At 48.2% G+C, this 15,094-nt stretch overlaps 1 protein-coding gene across 2 annotated transcripts in view; it reads left to right on the plus strand.

The window, feature by feature from the left end:
• ESPL1 (extra spindle pole bodies like 1, separase) overlaps positions 1-15,094 on the plus strand; it is a 113,873-nt gene that overhangs the window by 11,908 nt on the left and 86,871 nt on the right. For both annotated transcript variants that reach the window (XM_088469163.1, XM_088469164.1), the window contains exons 4-9: positions 5,085-5,189; positions 6,267-6,387; positions 13,598-13,734; positions 13,953-14,146; positions 14,270-14,512; positions 14,885-15,029. In XM_088469163.1, coding sequence (XP_088325289.1) covers positions 5,085-5,189; positions 6,267-6,387; positions 13,598-13,734; positions 13,953-14,146; positions 14,270-14,512; positions 14,885-15,029 — 945 coding nt within the window. The remainder of the gene's footprint in view (positions 1-5,084; positions 5,190-6,266; positions 6,388-13,597; positions 13,735-13,952; positions 14,147-14,269; positions 14,513-14,884; positions 15,030-15,094) is intronic.

Consider the following 15,094-nt stretch of genomic DNA (forward strand, 5'->3'; position numbering starts at 1 on the left):
AAAAATAATAAAATAATAAAAAAATAAAAGTTAAAAGATGTCCTTTTCGTCATCTCACCTTGTTTGCCTTTAATGGGGTGGCCACTGAAGTGTCCATCCTATAAGCAAAAGAATTTAGTGATGCAGTAGCACAAGCCATGCTGAGAGCCAAGAATCCGGTTTCCTCCAAGAAATACCATTTATGGATGAAATACATTTTTTTTCACACCATCTTTCAGTCTCTCTAGGTTGATTATCTTTCCTACAGGACAGTTTAGAGGTAGGACTGAGACTCCATTCCTTGGAAGTAAGTTTGTGCTAGAAAATTTTGGAGCCCACTCGGCAAGATCGTTGGAATCTCTAAGGCAAGGGGCATACATACACTGAACTGCTTTCCAGATTGGCTACCTGGTCCTCAGTGCACACCTTTGCAAAATTCTACCCTTTTGATATTTTTGCATCCAGAACTTCAGGTTTTGGGCACAGGGTGCTTAGTGCAACTCAGGAGTGTTCCTTCTCTTGATGACAGCTTTTGTGCTTCTACAGTGTCTGAATAGGAAATAGCAGAAAATAAGATTTTTGTACATACCTTTTTAAATATATTTTTTTCTGATTGTTGGACACTGAGCACCCTTGTTTTTTTTATTTCTGTTATGCTACTCTTTTTACAACTTCCTAGTTTGGTTTTGTGAGGGAGAGTTCTCGTCTCCTTTATACTCCTCCGGGCATAGTTAACCAATGAAATGGGACACAGCCAATCTGGGTATACAGTTGGAGGAGCCAGAGCTGCAGAACTTTTATTTAAACGTGCCTAAGCTCCTTTTGTCTCTAGTGTCCCCCCATGGAATCAGAGAAAAGGACTTATTGGTAAATGCAAAAATTCTGTTTTCTCTAAATTCAATGGGGAACTTTTTTTTTTTTTGGAGATTGTGTTATCTCTACTCTAGTTTTGCTGAGTTCTATCCTTTGGGGCTGGTTGGAAAAGCAAAGGCTGTGTCATATATGGGTGGGAGGAGTGTCTTCCATTAAATCATAAAAAAAGATTTAATTTAAAGTACATCAGTGTGACATTCATAGCTTTGGTGTCTGTGTTCACCTCCTCAAATCCTAAATAAATTAAGACATTTAACTTACCTTGGTTAACTTTCTTCAAAGTCCATAGGGTTTACAGGGAGACATTCGGGGTGTAGGTGGGACCTGGAAACCCAGACACCAACAGCAAATGCTCTTCAATCCCAGGATTCTCTGGTCCTCCCCCCCCCCCCCCCCCCCCTATGCCCCGCCCACAGCCTGAGGGCACTTCAGTTTTGTTAACTTGCCCAAGCCAGGATAGGAGAGAAGGAAGACTGGTACACTGAGGAATCACTCACACAGAAGGAAACTAGTGACCAGGAGATGAAAACACTTAGAAGCTAGGACCAGAGCATCCTGGGATTGAAAAAAACTTTTCTGTTGGGGTTTCCGGTCCTCCAAATACCACGTACACCCCCATTGTCTTCCTGTGGGGGTGTAGAAAGAGAGTTAACCAAGGTAAGTTTTTTTTTTTTTTTTCTCTCCCCATAGCTCTCCTTTTCTTCAGGGTCCATAGGGCTCCACAGGGAGACATTGGGGATGTCCCAAAGCAGTTGTTCAAGGGCGGGAATGCTCCTGAGCTGATAGAACGCTATGCCCGAAGGAATCATCCTGAGAGACACATGTATCAAAGGCATAAAACCTAAGTAAGGGGTGGACAGAAGACCAGGTGGCCGCCTTGCATAGCTGTTCAGCTGAGTCAACACGCCGCGCTGCCCACGAGGGACCCACAGAGCGAGTAGAATGAGCAGAGACTGTAGTCGGCACAGCAAGGCCCGTCTGTGTGTAAGCCTGTGAGATAGTCATGCAAATCCGTCTGGCCAGAGTCTGTTTGTTAGCTGGCGATCCCTTCTTATGGAATCCATATAAGATGAAGAGGCAGTCTGATTTCCAGATGGAAGCCGTGCAGTCCACGTAGATCTTCAGAGCATGGACCGCATCCAAAGAGGCCTCACCTGCCGAGAGGTCTGGTGATTTAAAGGCCGGAACCACAATTTCCTCTTTCAAGTGGAAGCGAGAAACCACCTTGGGAAGGAAGTCTGGGTGTGTTCGAAGAACAGCCCTGTCCTGATGAAATATCAAAAAGGGGGAGTGACCTGAAAGCGCCCCTAAATCTGATACCATACGGTCAGATGCTATAGCAGGAAGAAAGTCTTCATAGTGAGCAATTTGACATCCACGGATTACAGAGGTTCGATTGGAGGTTCCTGAAGTGCTTGGAGCACCACTGACAAATCCCATAAGGACAAAGGGAGGTTGTATTCGTAGAACACCCTGCACGAAGGTGTGAACATCCGTTATAGGAGCAATTTTGCGCTGAAACCAGATAGACCAAGCAGAGACCTGCACTTTCAGAGATGCTAGGCGGAGGCCTAGATCCAATCCAGCTTGAAGAAAGGCAAGAGTTTTAGAAATCTTAAAGACCTGAGGGTCATAGTTTCTTGGAGCACACCATTGGAAATATGCATGACATATTCTGTGGTAAATCCTGTCTGAGTCCGATTTTATGTGCTTTTAGCATGGTCTGGACCAAAGAGCTGGAAAAACCCTTAGCCCGTTAGGAGGGATGTCTCCAGAACCAAGCTGAAAAAAACAGAAGGGCGAGGTCTGGATGGAGACATGGACCTTGAGACAACAGGTCTACTCGTAGAGGAAGCTGAAGAGGAACGTCTATGGAGAGCCTTTGACAAACGGACTACCAGTGACCTGTGGGCCAGGCTAGAGCTATTAACATGACTTGCCTCCCTCCTGTCTGAGCTTTCGAAGCATTCGATGAAGCAGGGATATTGGAGGGAAGAGGAATGCTAAATGGAAGTTCCATTTCACCGAAAATACGCCTGTGAATGCCGCATCAGGGTCCTTTTGTGCTAGCTCCATAAATTGAAAGTTTGTTGTTGTGTCTGGAGGTCATGAGATTCACCTCCGGAAGACCCCATTTGTCCACTAGAAGCTGAGACTTCTGGATGTGGAGACCATTCTCCTGCATGCACGTCGTGATGGCTGAGGAAATCCGCATCCCAATTGAGAATCTCCAGGATGAACACTGCGGAGATGGTTGGGAGATTGCGTTCGGCCCAGCTGAGAATGCGGGACACTTCTGTCATTGCTGACTGACTTTGAGTGCCTCCTTGATGATTGAGGTAAGACACAGCCGTGGCGGACTGTACTTGTACTGGCCTGTTTTTCGGATACTTCTGAGCCAGTGTGAGAGCTCTGTAGATGGCTCGAAGTTTCAGCATGTTGATTGGCAATACTGCCTCAACTGGGGACCATTAGCCCTGGAAGGAGTGCTTGGCCGGTTACTGCGCCCCACCCTCGGAGGCTTGCGTCCATAGTGAGAGCACAGTCCGTTTTCAAATGGGGAAGTCTGTAGCCACAAGGCTAGGGACAGGCTCATCGTCTGGGATTTGAGCGGATGGGGTAGCCCGTTCCACCTGGAGAGGATCAGGTGTTGAAGGGGCCTGGAATTAAACTGGGCGAACACCATGTCGAAGGTGGACACCATTGATCCCAAGGCCTGCATTGCAGAGTGAATCAACACTATCTGCATGGTTTGTGCTGTGGTGCTGAAATCTTGTCCGCTGTTAGGAAGATTCTCTGAACCCGGGAGTCCAGGAATGGCTCCCAAGTGTACCATCCTTTGAGAGGGTGTCAGGGAAGACTTTTTCCAGTTGATAAGCCATCTGTGCATTTGAAGAAAGGCAATGGTTACCTCTAGATGACTGGGGAGCTTGCCAAAAGCAAGAGATTGTCCAAGTACGGGAGCATACTGATTACTATAACTGCTATGACCTTGATAAAGACCCAAGGGGCCGTTGAGAGGCCAAATGGCGGAGCCTAGAATCGGTAATGTTGCTGCTGTGTAGCAAACCGGAGATATTGTGGATGAGAAGGCGCTAAATGTACATGTAGGTAAGCGTCCTGAATGTTTAGGGATACCATAAAATCTCCAGGCTCCATAGCTAGGATAATCGTACAAAGGGTTTCCATACGAAACCTGGGCACCCTGATAAATTCGTTCAGAGATTTGAGTTTGAGGATAGGCTGCGGAGACCCATTTGGCTTCTGAACCAAGAAAAGGGTAGAATAATAGTCTTTGCCCCATTGTGAGGAGGGGTCCCGAATTATTACTCTTGAGGGGGGGGGGGGGTTTGGTTAGAGTGTCTGTCTGTGGACCACTTCTCTTAACCACTTAACTGACGAATTGTTTTTCCAAAAGCAGCTCTAAAATTGTCGGTTTCTTTTATGATTGAATTAGGTCAAGAACATAATTTTAAACTTATCCATCACTATTTTATGTTAAAAAAATATTTTTTTAAAAGACAGTATACCATAAAAATAGCAATTTGTATGTTATACTGCAGTGATGGCCATTGACAGCTGTACCATCAATGGTTCAACCATCTTTAGAAGCCATAAATAGTTCAGCAATTGGTCGAGGAAATCTGTGTAGACCACAACTGCCGATGTTTCAGAAACATCGATTGAGGGTTGCCATTGATTGCCATCAGCAATGGCAAACCACTTGTTTTCAGTCAGACCATTGATAGCCTGCTAGCTAGTCCACTTCGGGGCCCCGCCGGGAGTACCTAGCACAGGCTTGTTGTCATGGTGCCGCGGAGGGGTGATGGGGCAGCAGCACAGACGTTCGGAGGACAATCTGTTGTTGCTTGCCAGTTTGGTAAAAAGTTAATTAAATCATAAAATTAAAGCTTGTGCTGCTTAATGCAGACCGCTGTTATAATTGTGGTCCAGCTCCTGCCATATACCAACGAAACTGAAGTGCCCTCAGGCTGTGGGCGGGGTATAGGGGGAAGGACCAGAGCATCCTGGGATTGAAAAGCTTTGCTGTTGGGGTCCCACCTACACCCCCAATGTCTTCCTGTGGAGCCCTATGGACCCTGAAGAAGAAAAATACTTTTATGTAATTACAGGAAGTATAAACAGAGGTTACCTCAATATTGAGCTGTATAAATGGGCATTTAAACATTTTATGTGTAATATACAAAATGTATCTCCATATTCCCTGTCAGATTCCTAAAGATGCGACTCGACAGCTCCGAACCTTGAAACAGCAGCAGTTTTGTGGACTCCAGCAATTTTCTAATGCTGTGTGCTCCTTCCTCCAGACCTGCAAGGTATCTTTCATCAGAGCAAATTAATCTTATTACCATCCTGAGTCAATAGTCTTCCCCATGCAAAAGGTGATAGTGTTCTATATGGTAGTTACCCTTTCATGTATAGGGAGACATGAGAAAATGTGCCCCGCAGGGTTTATAAGCTCTCAGAAGAGGGGATGTCTTACCTTTTGTTTTCAGTGCTTGTTAGTGTGTTGTAGTAATTTGCTTAATACATAATATTTCTTCTCCCCTCACACATATTTTCACCGCATTAAAATCTAAAGTTTCACCAATCAAATGTTAAGCAGTTCATTTGAAATAAATGAGATTACAAGGAGATTCTGTATTATAAACTTTGATTTTCAGAAAATATGTATAGTTTTATTTTCCATGTATCCACCAAGCTGTATTTTGACTATGCGAAGAGTAACTTTTCTTTAATTTCCTGCTTGTCTGTATTTCACCTGTTTTTGCTGTCAGTTGTGGAGTATTTCGGGAGACTGTATTGATCATGTGCAATGCAGTTACCCGTCTGCTAGTGTGTGGAATTAATGACAGCAGGAGACCGGCAGTGTCATGCTATAAGGAAGGAATGAAGGACAGCAATGAAGCTGTACTAATGTGCAGAGGATGCAGTCATTATGTCTACATTGTTTAAATCTCAACATCTGCACGATGTCAACATCTGAAATGTCGACTTTCTGCACAGAACTGAGGGTTGGGATGCAGGAGGTAAGGCTTAGGCACTAAGGGGAGGGTTAAGGGTTAGCCTTAGGAACCGCCTTGGGATCAGTAGGAAGTCAGCCACCTGACAGCTGGACCAAGATGATACAGCTGGAGCCACCAGACCTGTTGTACTAGGTCACTGCTGGACCCCCAGGAACGTTTTGTTGACATTATAATTGTTGACATTTAATTGTCAACATGCCAAGTATATGGACATTAAAGCAATATCAACATTTTCATGTTGACATTATGAATGTCAACAAAATATGCAAACTTCTCTACATTTTGACAGGAAACTAATGTGTCTACTCATAAGTGATCTGGCATCATACAAACGTACTGTATTCACCTAACTTATTTTCTTGGCAGGATATTCAATGTGAGGACTTGCAGTTACTGCTGGGAGCCTGCAAAGAGACAGTGTCCAGAATGCTGACCTCCGTACAGGGTCTCCCACGTCAAGATGCTGCAGAGTTTTTAAATATAACAGGTCTTAATTCTACTACTTTTTTACATGTTTTTAATTATAGGCCATGTACATTAGGAAACCATTTTCTCATAGGAATGGATGAGGAAATGTTAGTATGGATACTGGTGTTTCCTATAGTAACTTTATTTTAATTAAATAAACAAATTTGGCGTATAACAGGTGCATAAACCGGCAGTTCAAATGGTTTGCACATCTACAATATATTTACGGCTTTGGTGAATATTCCCGGTGGAGCCAGGTACTTTTTGGATACAGAGTTAAGCAAACCACACAAACAAATATCCCAGCCAAATAAAGTTTATTACACAAAAGCAAAGTACTTAAAGAATATAAATAACACTGCACTTAGCTTCGACTAGATAGTGACAGCTGGGTGAATGGTCAAGCTGCTTTTCCAGGAGCCCCTGTCTCCGTCTGGAGTTGGAATCTATATTGTATAGGCACTTTCTGCAGTCAGAATTGGGGTGAGGTTGCTGTTATTTCTACTTCAGGGTCCATAGGGGGTCCACAGGGTTGACCTTGGGGTATAGCTGGATCTGGATCCATGGGCACCACGCAGTTAAAGCTTTAGCTGCTCCCAGGATGCACTTGGGTCCGTCCTCCTCTATACCCCGCCCCCGGCCACAGCACCTCAGTTTGAGTTGGTGCCCGGCCGGAGTCGGGTCACCTGCGCAGGGGGGCTGCAGGAGCAGCCCCCAAAAGCTTTCTATTTTTTGAAGAAAAAAAAAAAAGAGCCTGTTAGATTTTTATTTTAAAACAGAGGCTCTAGTGTGGCAGCGACGGGCTGTCTATGCAGACGCCCACGCTGCCGCTCTCCTTCCCCGCTGGCGCCGCGACGCCAGTACTGCACTGGGGATCGCGGCGGGAGGCCAGAGTCCGTACTAGCCGGACTCTGGGTCCCTCCCTGGACTGCTGCCGGAGTCGCCGGGGACAAGGTAAGCCGCGAGTCGCCGATTAGCGGCGGCTCGCGGGTTTTGCCTGCAGATGCAGTCCTTTGCCCCCGGTCCTAGGGGACAGACCGGGGGCAGCTAGCGGTGGCGGCGGGCTCCCCCTCTGAGGAGGAATAACCCGTGGGACCACTAGACCACCAGGGATATATGGCAAGCGGGATGCCGGCAAGCCCTGGGGTTAATATGCTAGCCAGGGGAGGAAGCCTTCCCTGTCAGCGGCTCCTCCCCTCAGCTCAGCGCGCCTTTCAGCACGGAGTCTGGCGTCGCTGAGCTGCAGCTACACGGCCACTCCTCCTCTGAGGTCTCCAGCGGCCATTTTCTCAGTGGCAGCGCAGATCTCAGGGAGCACGCGGACCGGTCCCCCTGTGTACCTCTCCCCTGATTAAGGACAGCGTACACAGCACTATAGCCCTCCCAGACACTGAATCTGGGCAGGTTGATTGTAGTGGAAAGGTGCAGTGAGTATATCTTCCTGCATGGTATGTGACTTTTGCTAGTGCTGCCTGTCTGTGCTTATTTTCTACTTACTGTCAGCTTATACCTATCCCTTTACTTCTCCTACAAGCCCTACAGGTGTGTGGGGGAGGGGCGTTTTTACTGACCTCACTTATATAGATCACGTATTTGTGAGGTCCGTCACATACAGTTGTGTGCTACTCAGTGCCATATTGTGGGCTGTTGTTCAGCACACCGGTGAGTGCGTTTTACTTCTACCCTGGTGCCAGATATATAATATATTCTGTCATGTCAGACGAGGAGGTTGAGCGCTCAGTGGCTCCGGTGTTGGCCTCCTGCGGACGCTGTTCTGCAGGAGTAGATAGGGAGGATTTGTCACAGGATGGCCTGTGTAGTCGATGCCAGGTGGCTCCTGGCCCATCCAGACCTTCTCTGGCGCAGGAACCACCGTGGGCGATGTTTTCTCAAGTGCTGGTGTCTATTGCGGACCGTCTGTCGGTCCCGACTGCTCTCCCTACTAGGTCGTTGTCCCAGCCGACCATCCCCCATTCCCCGGGTGTCCCGCAGTTATTGCGGAGTCCTCCTGGGTCTCAGTCGGTGGGTCCCTATGCAGGGTTGCCTATGTATATGCAGGCTTCCCCTGTGCCGCAGCAGCCTGTGGTACCTTTTCAGGCCCCTATGGTGACTCCTCCACCCTGGGTGGATGTGCTCTCCAACTCCGTGCAAAATTTGGCGGCCGCTTCCTCGGCTTTTCAGTCAATGTTGCAGACTGACATGCCTTCTAGGATTTCAAAACGCCCACTCATGACACGGGCTGCTCAGGTATCGGACTCAGAGGGTTCCTCAGATGATGGGGAGGTCCCTGATGACACTGACTCGGACGCCTCGGTCCAGGAAATGGATACCAAGTCGTCCATTAATGTGCGAGCACTAGTTAGGGCGGTGCGAGCTATTCTTCTTATAGAGGATGAGGCACCGGTTCCTAAATCGAAGTTTCCTAGTTTCAAAAAAACTAAGGTGGCTTCTGCGGTGTTTCCCCTGTCGGATCAGTTGACGGATCATATGGCGGTAGCTTGGCAGGCGCCCAGTAAGAGATTCCTTCCTCAGAAGCGGTTGGCTTCTAATTACCCCTTCCCTGAGGCACATTGTAAAAAATGGGAAACTCCACCGGCGGTGGATTCCCATGTCACCCGTTTAACTCGGGGCGCCACCTTACCATTACCGTCGATATCCTCGCTGAAGGATCCCACGGACAGGAAAGTTGAGACTTGCTTAAAGTCTATTTACTCCCTCTCCGGGGCGGTGGCCCGACCGTCCATGGCCATCTCCTGGGTGGCCAAGGCCATTGAGGGGTGGGCCAATGCATTGGAAGATACCTTCCCGGACGACGCTCCGGATGTCCAGCGGGCGTTGTTGGGACAAATGAGGGACGCTGCTTCTTACATTGGAGAAGCTTCTTTAGATGCTAGTCTGCTGACCTCGCGGGTATCGGCTGCAGCGGTGTCTGCCCGCCGATCCTTATGGTTGCGGTCCTGGAGAGCGGACTCTGATTCAAAGAAAGGTCTGGAGGCCTTACCTTTCAATGGGGAATTGCTATTTGGTCCGGACTTGGACAAAATAGTGGACACCCTGGTTAAATCCAAGTCGGCCTTCCTCCCTTCGGCGGCACTGCCTGCTAAGGTTCGGAGTTCGGCTTTTCGTTCCTTTCGGGTTCAGGGTAAGGCGAAAGGTCAGTCCTTCCCGAGACAGTCTGCGAGTAAGACGGCCTCTAAACCCAAGAAGCAAGCCTGGAGTGCTCGGCGCCCTTCTTCCAAGCAGGAAGATAAACCTGCGGCCTGATGGGACGGGCCTCCCTCTGGGGGACCTCAGAGTGGGAGGCCGACTTCTTCTATTTGCCCAGTGCTGGCACAATACCACCACGGATGCCTGGGTTCGAGAAGTGGTCTCCCAGGGGTACGCCCTGTCTTTTCGGCACAGACCACCCCACCAGTTTTTCTGCACAAGTCCTTCTCAGGACAAGACCAAGGCGTTACAGGTTCAGGAGGCTATAGAGTCCTTGCTGAAAGCAGGGGTCATTGTTCCCGTTCCTCTATCACAACGAGGGACGGGGTATTATTCGTCTCTGTTTCTGGTGCAGAAACCCAATGGTTCTCATCGCCCTATCCTCAACTTGAAGTCTCTGAACAAATTCCTCAGAGTTCCCAAGTTCAGGATGGAAACGTTACGTTCCATCATTCTGGCGATGGAACCGGGGGATTACATGGTGTCCCTGGACATCCAGGACGCCTACCTCCATGTTCCGATAGCATCTTCACACCAGCGGTATCTGAGGTTCGCTATCCTTCAACACCACTATCAGTTCCGGGCACTACCCTTTGGTCTCTCCACGGCACCGAGGGTGTTCACGAAGATTATGGCGGTCATGGCCGCACATCTTCGGAACCAGAATGTACGGCTGCTGCCGTACCTGGACGACCTCCTGTTGCTGGCGAGCTCCCCGGAGGTACTGCTTCAACATCTCCACCTGACGATCGCTTGCCTGCAAGCACACGGGTGGTTGATAAATTGGAAAAAGTCCTCCCTGATTCCATCACAGCGGATGGTTCATTTGGGAGCCCTGCTGGATTCGCGTCAGCAAAGGATCTTCCTGACTCCGGAGAAGGTCGCCTCCCTACAGCTGCGGATACGCAGTTGCCTGAGCCGTTGCCGCCTGTCGGTCCATTCGGCTATGAGAGTTCTGGGGTCCATGGTGTCGACATTCGACATGGTGGAATTTGCCCAGTTCCATTCCCGGCCCCTGCAGGGGCTGATTCTATCAGAATGGAACGGGTTACCTCACCGGATCCGCTCTCAGGTGCTGGTGTTGTCTCCGGACGTTCGGCTATCTTTGGCTTGGTGGCTTCAGACAGCTCATCTGGTCGAGGGGCGCCCATTTTGGATCCCGGACTGGGTCCTGCTCACGACGGATGCCAGTCTCCGGGGTTGGGGGGCAGTGACCGGCTCTTTGTCGCTTCAGGGTCGTTGGTCAGCGGAAGAAGCACTTCTCCCCATCAACATCCTGGAACTGCGGGCAGTATTCAGGGCCCTGCAGTCGTCCGGCCCCGCTCTTCACGGAAGGGCGGTACAGGTGCAGTCCGACAACGCCACCACGGTGGCGTATATCAATCACCAAGGCGGAACTCGCAGTCAGGCAGCGATGTCGGAGGTGTCTCGTATCCTGACTTGGGCGGAGGGTCACATTCCAGCGATCTCGGCGGTCTTCATCCCCGGAGTCCTCAATTGGGAGGCGGACTTCCTCAGCCGTCACGACGTGCATCCCGGGGAATGGTCGCTTCACCCAGAGGTGTTTCAGCTACTCGTGGACAGGTGGGGACTGCCGGAGCTGGACTTGATGGCCTCCCGTCACAATCACAAGTTGCCCGTTTACGGGTCAAGGACAAGAGACGCAGGTGCAAGTCTGGTGGACGCGCTGTCGGTGAAATGGACGTTTCACCTGGCGTATCTGTTTCCTCCGATATCCCTGCTTCCTCGGGTTCTGCGGAAATTCAAGCAGGACGGCGGCATGCTCGTGCTGGTAGCTCCGGCGTGGCCCAGACGTCCTTGGTACTCCGATCTCAGGAGCCTCTCCATCGACGCTCCGTACCCTCTTCCTCAGCGTCGGGACCTGTTGTCTCAGGGGCCCTGCCTTTACCCGGATCTGGGTCGGCTGTCTTTGACGGCGTGGCTCTTGAGACAGCCGTCTTGAGGTCTCGGGGCTTCTCCAGTTCGGTTATTGGTACCATGCTCAGGGCACGCAAGCCTGCTTCAGCACGGATTTATCACAGAGTGTGGCACACTTACTTTCAGTGGTGTGAGTCCAGACATTATGATCCTCAGGTGTTCCGAGTTTCTAGGATCTTGGAATTTCTTCAGTCAGGATTGGATCTCGGCTTACGCCTTGCATCTCTGAAGGTTCATGTGTCCGCCTTGTCCGTGTGGTTTCAACGGCGGATTGCAATACTACCAGACGTTCACACCTTTTTCCAAGGTGTTCTCAGGATCCAGCCTCCCTTTGTGCCTCCTGTGGCTCCTTGGGACTTGGCGGTGGTGCTACGGGTCCTGCAGGGTCCTCCGTTTGAGCCTCTTGAGGCGGTGGAGCTCAAGTGGCTGACATTTAAGACGGTTTTTCTCCTGGCAATTGCTTCGGCCAGGAGGGTGTCTGAATTGGGGGCGCTTTCCTGTCGCCCTCCTTTCCTGATTTTTCACCAGGACAGAGCGGTGCTCCGCACTCGTCCTGAGTTTTTGCCCAAAGTGGTCTCGAAGTTCCATATTAATCAGGAACTTGTTGTGCCAGCTTTTCAGTCCCCTGATCTTTCAGCTGGTGAGACTTCCTTAGATGTGGTCCGGGCGCTTAGAATTTATGTAGACCGGACGGCTTCGGTTAGGAAGTCTGATTCCTTGTTTATCCTCTTTGGTTTTCACAAGAGGGGTTGGCCTGCCAACAAACAAACGTTAGCCCGTTGGCTTCGTTCCGTTATTTGTGAGGCTTATGCACAGGAGGGCTTACCTGTGCCAGCCTCTGTTAAGGCTCATTCCACTCGTTCTGTGGGTCCCTCTTGGGCTGCTAGACGTGGCGCTTCTGCTGTTCAGCTGTGTAAGGCGGCCACTTGGTCTTCAATTCAAACGTTTTTGAGGTTCTATGCGTTTGACACCATTGCCTCTCAGGATGCATCCTTTGGGCGCCGGGTACTCCTTTCAGCACAGGAGCGTCCCCGCCCTTAGTTGTACTGCTTTGGGACATCCCCAAGGTCAACCCTGTGGACCCCCTATGGACCCTGAAGTAGAAAACAAGAGATATGGTAAGAACTTACCTTTGTTATCTCTGTTTCTACGAAGTCCATAGGGTCCACAGGGCGCCCGCCCTGACGCACCTGGCTTCAAATGGGCTGTGTGGCTGGTCACCGGTTTTCCGTCTCCCATTTCTGTGAGTATGGTTTCTTGTGTGTTCCAGTCTTCCTTCTCTCTGTTTAGTCTCCTCCTCCGGCCTAGGCTGCTTACCAACTGAGGTGCTGTGGCCGGGGGCGGGGTATAGAGGAGGACGGACCCAAGTGCATCCTGGGAGCAGCTAAAGCTTTAACTGCGTGGTGCCCATGGATCCAGATCCAGCTATACCCCAAGGTCAACCCTGTGGACCCTATGGACTTCGTAGAAACAGAGATAACAAAGGTAAGTTCTTACCATATCTCTTGTTTTTCAATGAACTAGCTTATATACCCTGCTCTCCTCCTGAATAAGCATTTTAAAATAGAGAATGTAAGCTTATGAGCAAGGCTTTCCTACCTCTGTTATTTCCCAGTTTTGTTCTATTAATGTTTCCAATTGCGCTATATAAGAAACTGTTAAATAAAAGTTAAAAAGTGTAACTACAAAATATACATGAATACTAATACACTAGGGGGGCAGTGTTGCCTCAATTATAGACATAAGCAATAATATAATTTACAATTATTACCTGGATTAAGTTACAGGGTTATCCCTGGATTCGTTTACTGTATTTACAATGTAAAACCTTATGTCTGGTCATGTACGAACCAGATCTTTGTTTCTTGTTAAACACACTTCTGTCAACATGCATTTTTGAATAGCCTTGTTATATTAAAACATCTAACTATATCATTTGACACACTTATGAAAACACAAAGAAAACATGGCTTTCAGCAGCAATTTTTTTTTTTTTGCTATACTATGATGGTGGATGAAAGTTGAATGTCATTTCTTTTATATTGGTATGAGTGGTAAGCAATGTGTCTTTGGTTTTTTGACAGCATCTCTTGTACATAACCTGTCCTACTGGTTCTATAACCAGAAGAAATATAAAGAAGCAGTGGATCTGGTATCTCCTCTTTGTGAGCGGCTTGCAATGGCAGGACCAGGAGGGAACCCTGAGTTGGCAGTGGAAAGGGTAATCTATTTTCCTGTGCACTTAAGGATCAAAAACATAAATATTGCTGTCATTTAAAATAATTGTATCATTTTTTTTTTAATATACGTAATAGTAGATACTTCTCCCAATTAGTGCAAGAAATAACTGATCTTAAAATATGAAGGCCGTTATTGATATGTATAGTGAAAGCTGCTAAAGTATTGCATATTGATAAGTCTTTGCTTTTTCCGCGCAAGCTACATCGATGTTTCAAGCTGCACGTGGAGAGTTGCCGGAAGGCTGGTTACACTGTTCTTGGCCTCGCAGCCGTAACGCTTTGGTTACGAGCTCTGCGTACTCAAGTCTCTTCTCAAATGGCTGAGCCAGTAGCCTTATGGGTCAGACTTAAAATTGATGGTGCAAAGAACGGAGATGAAGATCTGAGACTGCAGTGAGTGAGATGTTCTAGAATTTAGTTTCATCTATATCCTATCTCTATCAAGCTTCTTAATCCTTGTACCAAACAACTGATGTAACATGTCTCATCTGTGACTGCTCATATTGTTACCCACAGTACCCTTAAGGATGGCCTTGCTGATGACCCAATGGATCCCGAGTTGATGATCTCTCTTCTAGCAGAGGAGTTAAAAGGGTACAAATCTGTCCATGGGGACACTGGTCAGGAGCGTTACAACACAATCTGTGACCTCCTTGAGCTGTGTGCTGAGGACAGTAACCTAAGTCATCACCGTCCACCTTACCTGCTTGAGCTTGCACAGGTTCTGTGCTATCATGACTACTCTGGACAAACCGAATGGTAATGTGACCCTTTCTAGCAATAGGCAATAACGAAGCAAATGTATTAAAGTATGTTATCTTGTTGTGGTCATTATTTCAGCCAGGCATATGTTGTATAACAAAACTGCAAGATGGATCATATCAAAATATTAGCTTAAACATTAGAGAATGTAATGGTTAATGATTGCGTGTGAGATCTTTGGTGTCAGTAGACTAAACTGGTGAAAACCCTAATTTAAAATGCTTTTTCATATGACTTGGTTAATGTTCTTATAAGAGATCAAGGAAGCAGCACTTTACTTCTGATAGGTGCAATGAATATAATCTCTGATGGCTACAGTTGCTTTGCATATTAGAGAATAACCCAAAATGTGTCCTGTGTTTATTCTAGCACTGCTCTAGATGCTGTGCAGGATTGCCTTCGACTTCTGGAGTCTGCTTCAGAAGTTTCAGAAAACCAGGATCGTTTGCTGGATATCAAAGCGCAGGCACTACTATGGCAGTATATTTGCACTCTTGAAGCAAACATGCGGGAGGTAAGTGAACGGACATTACCATGCACACGGCCTCGACCGGAGTCCCCACCATATTTTCTGTGTGA

This window comes from Taudactylus pleione, unplaced genomic scaffold, assembly GCF_031769625.1.
Source record: "Taudactylus pleione unplaced genomic scaffold, aTauple2 ptg000089l, whole genome shotgun sequence".
NCBI lineage: Eukaryota > Metazoa > Chordata > Amphibia > Anura > Myobatrachidae > Taudactylus > Taudactylus pleione.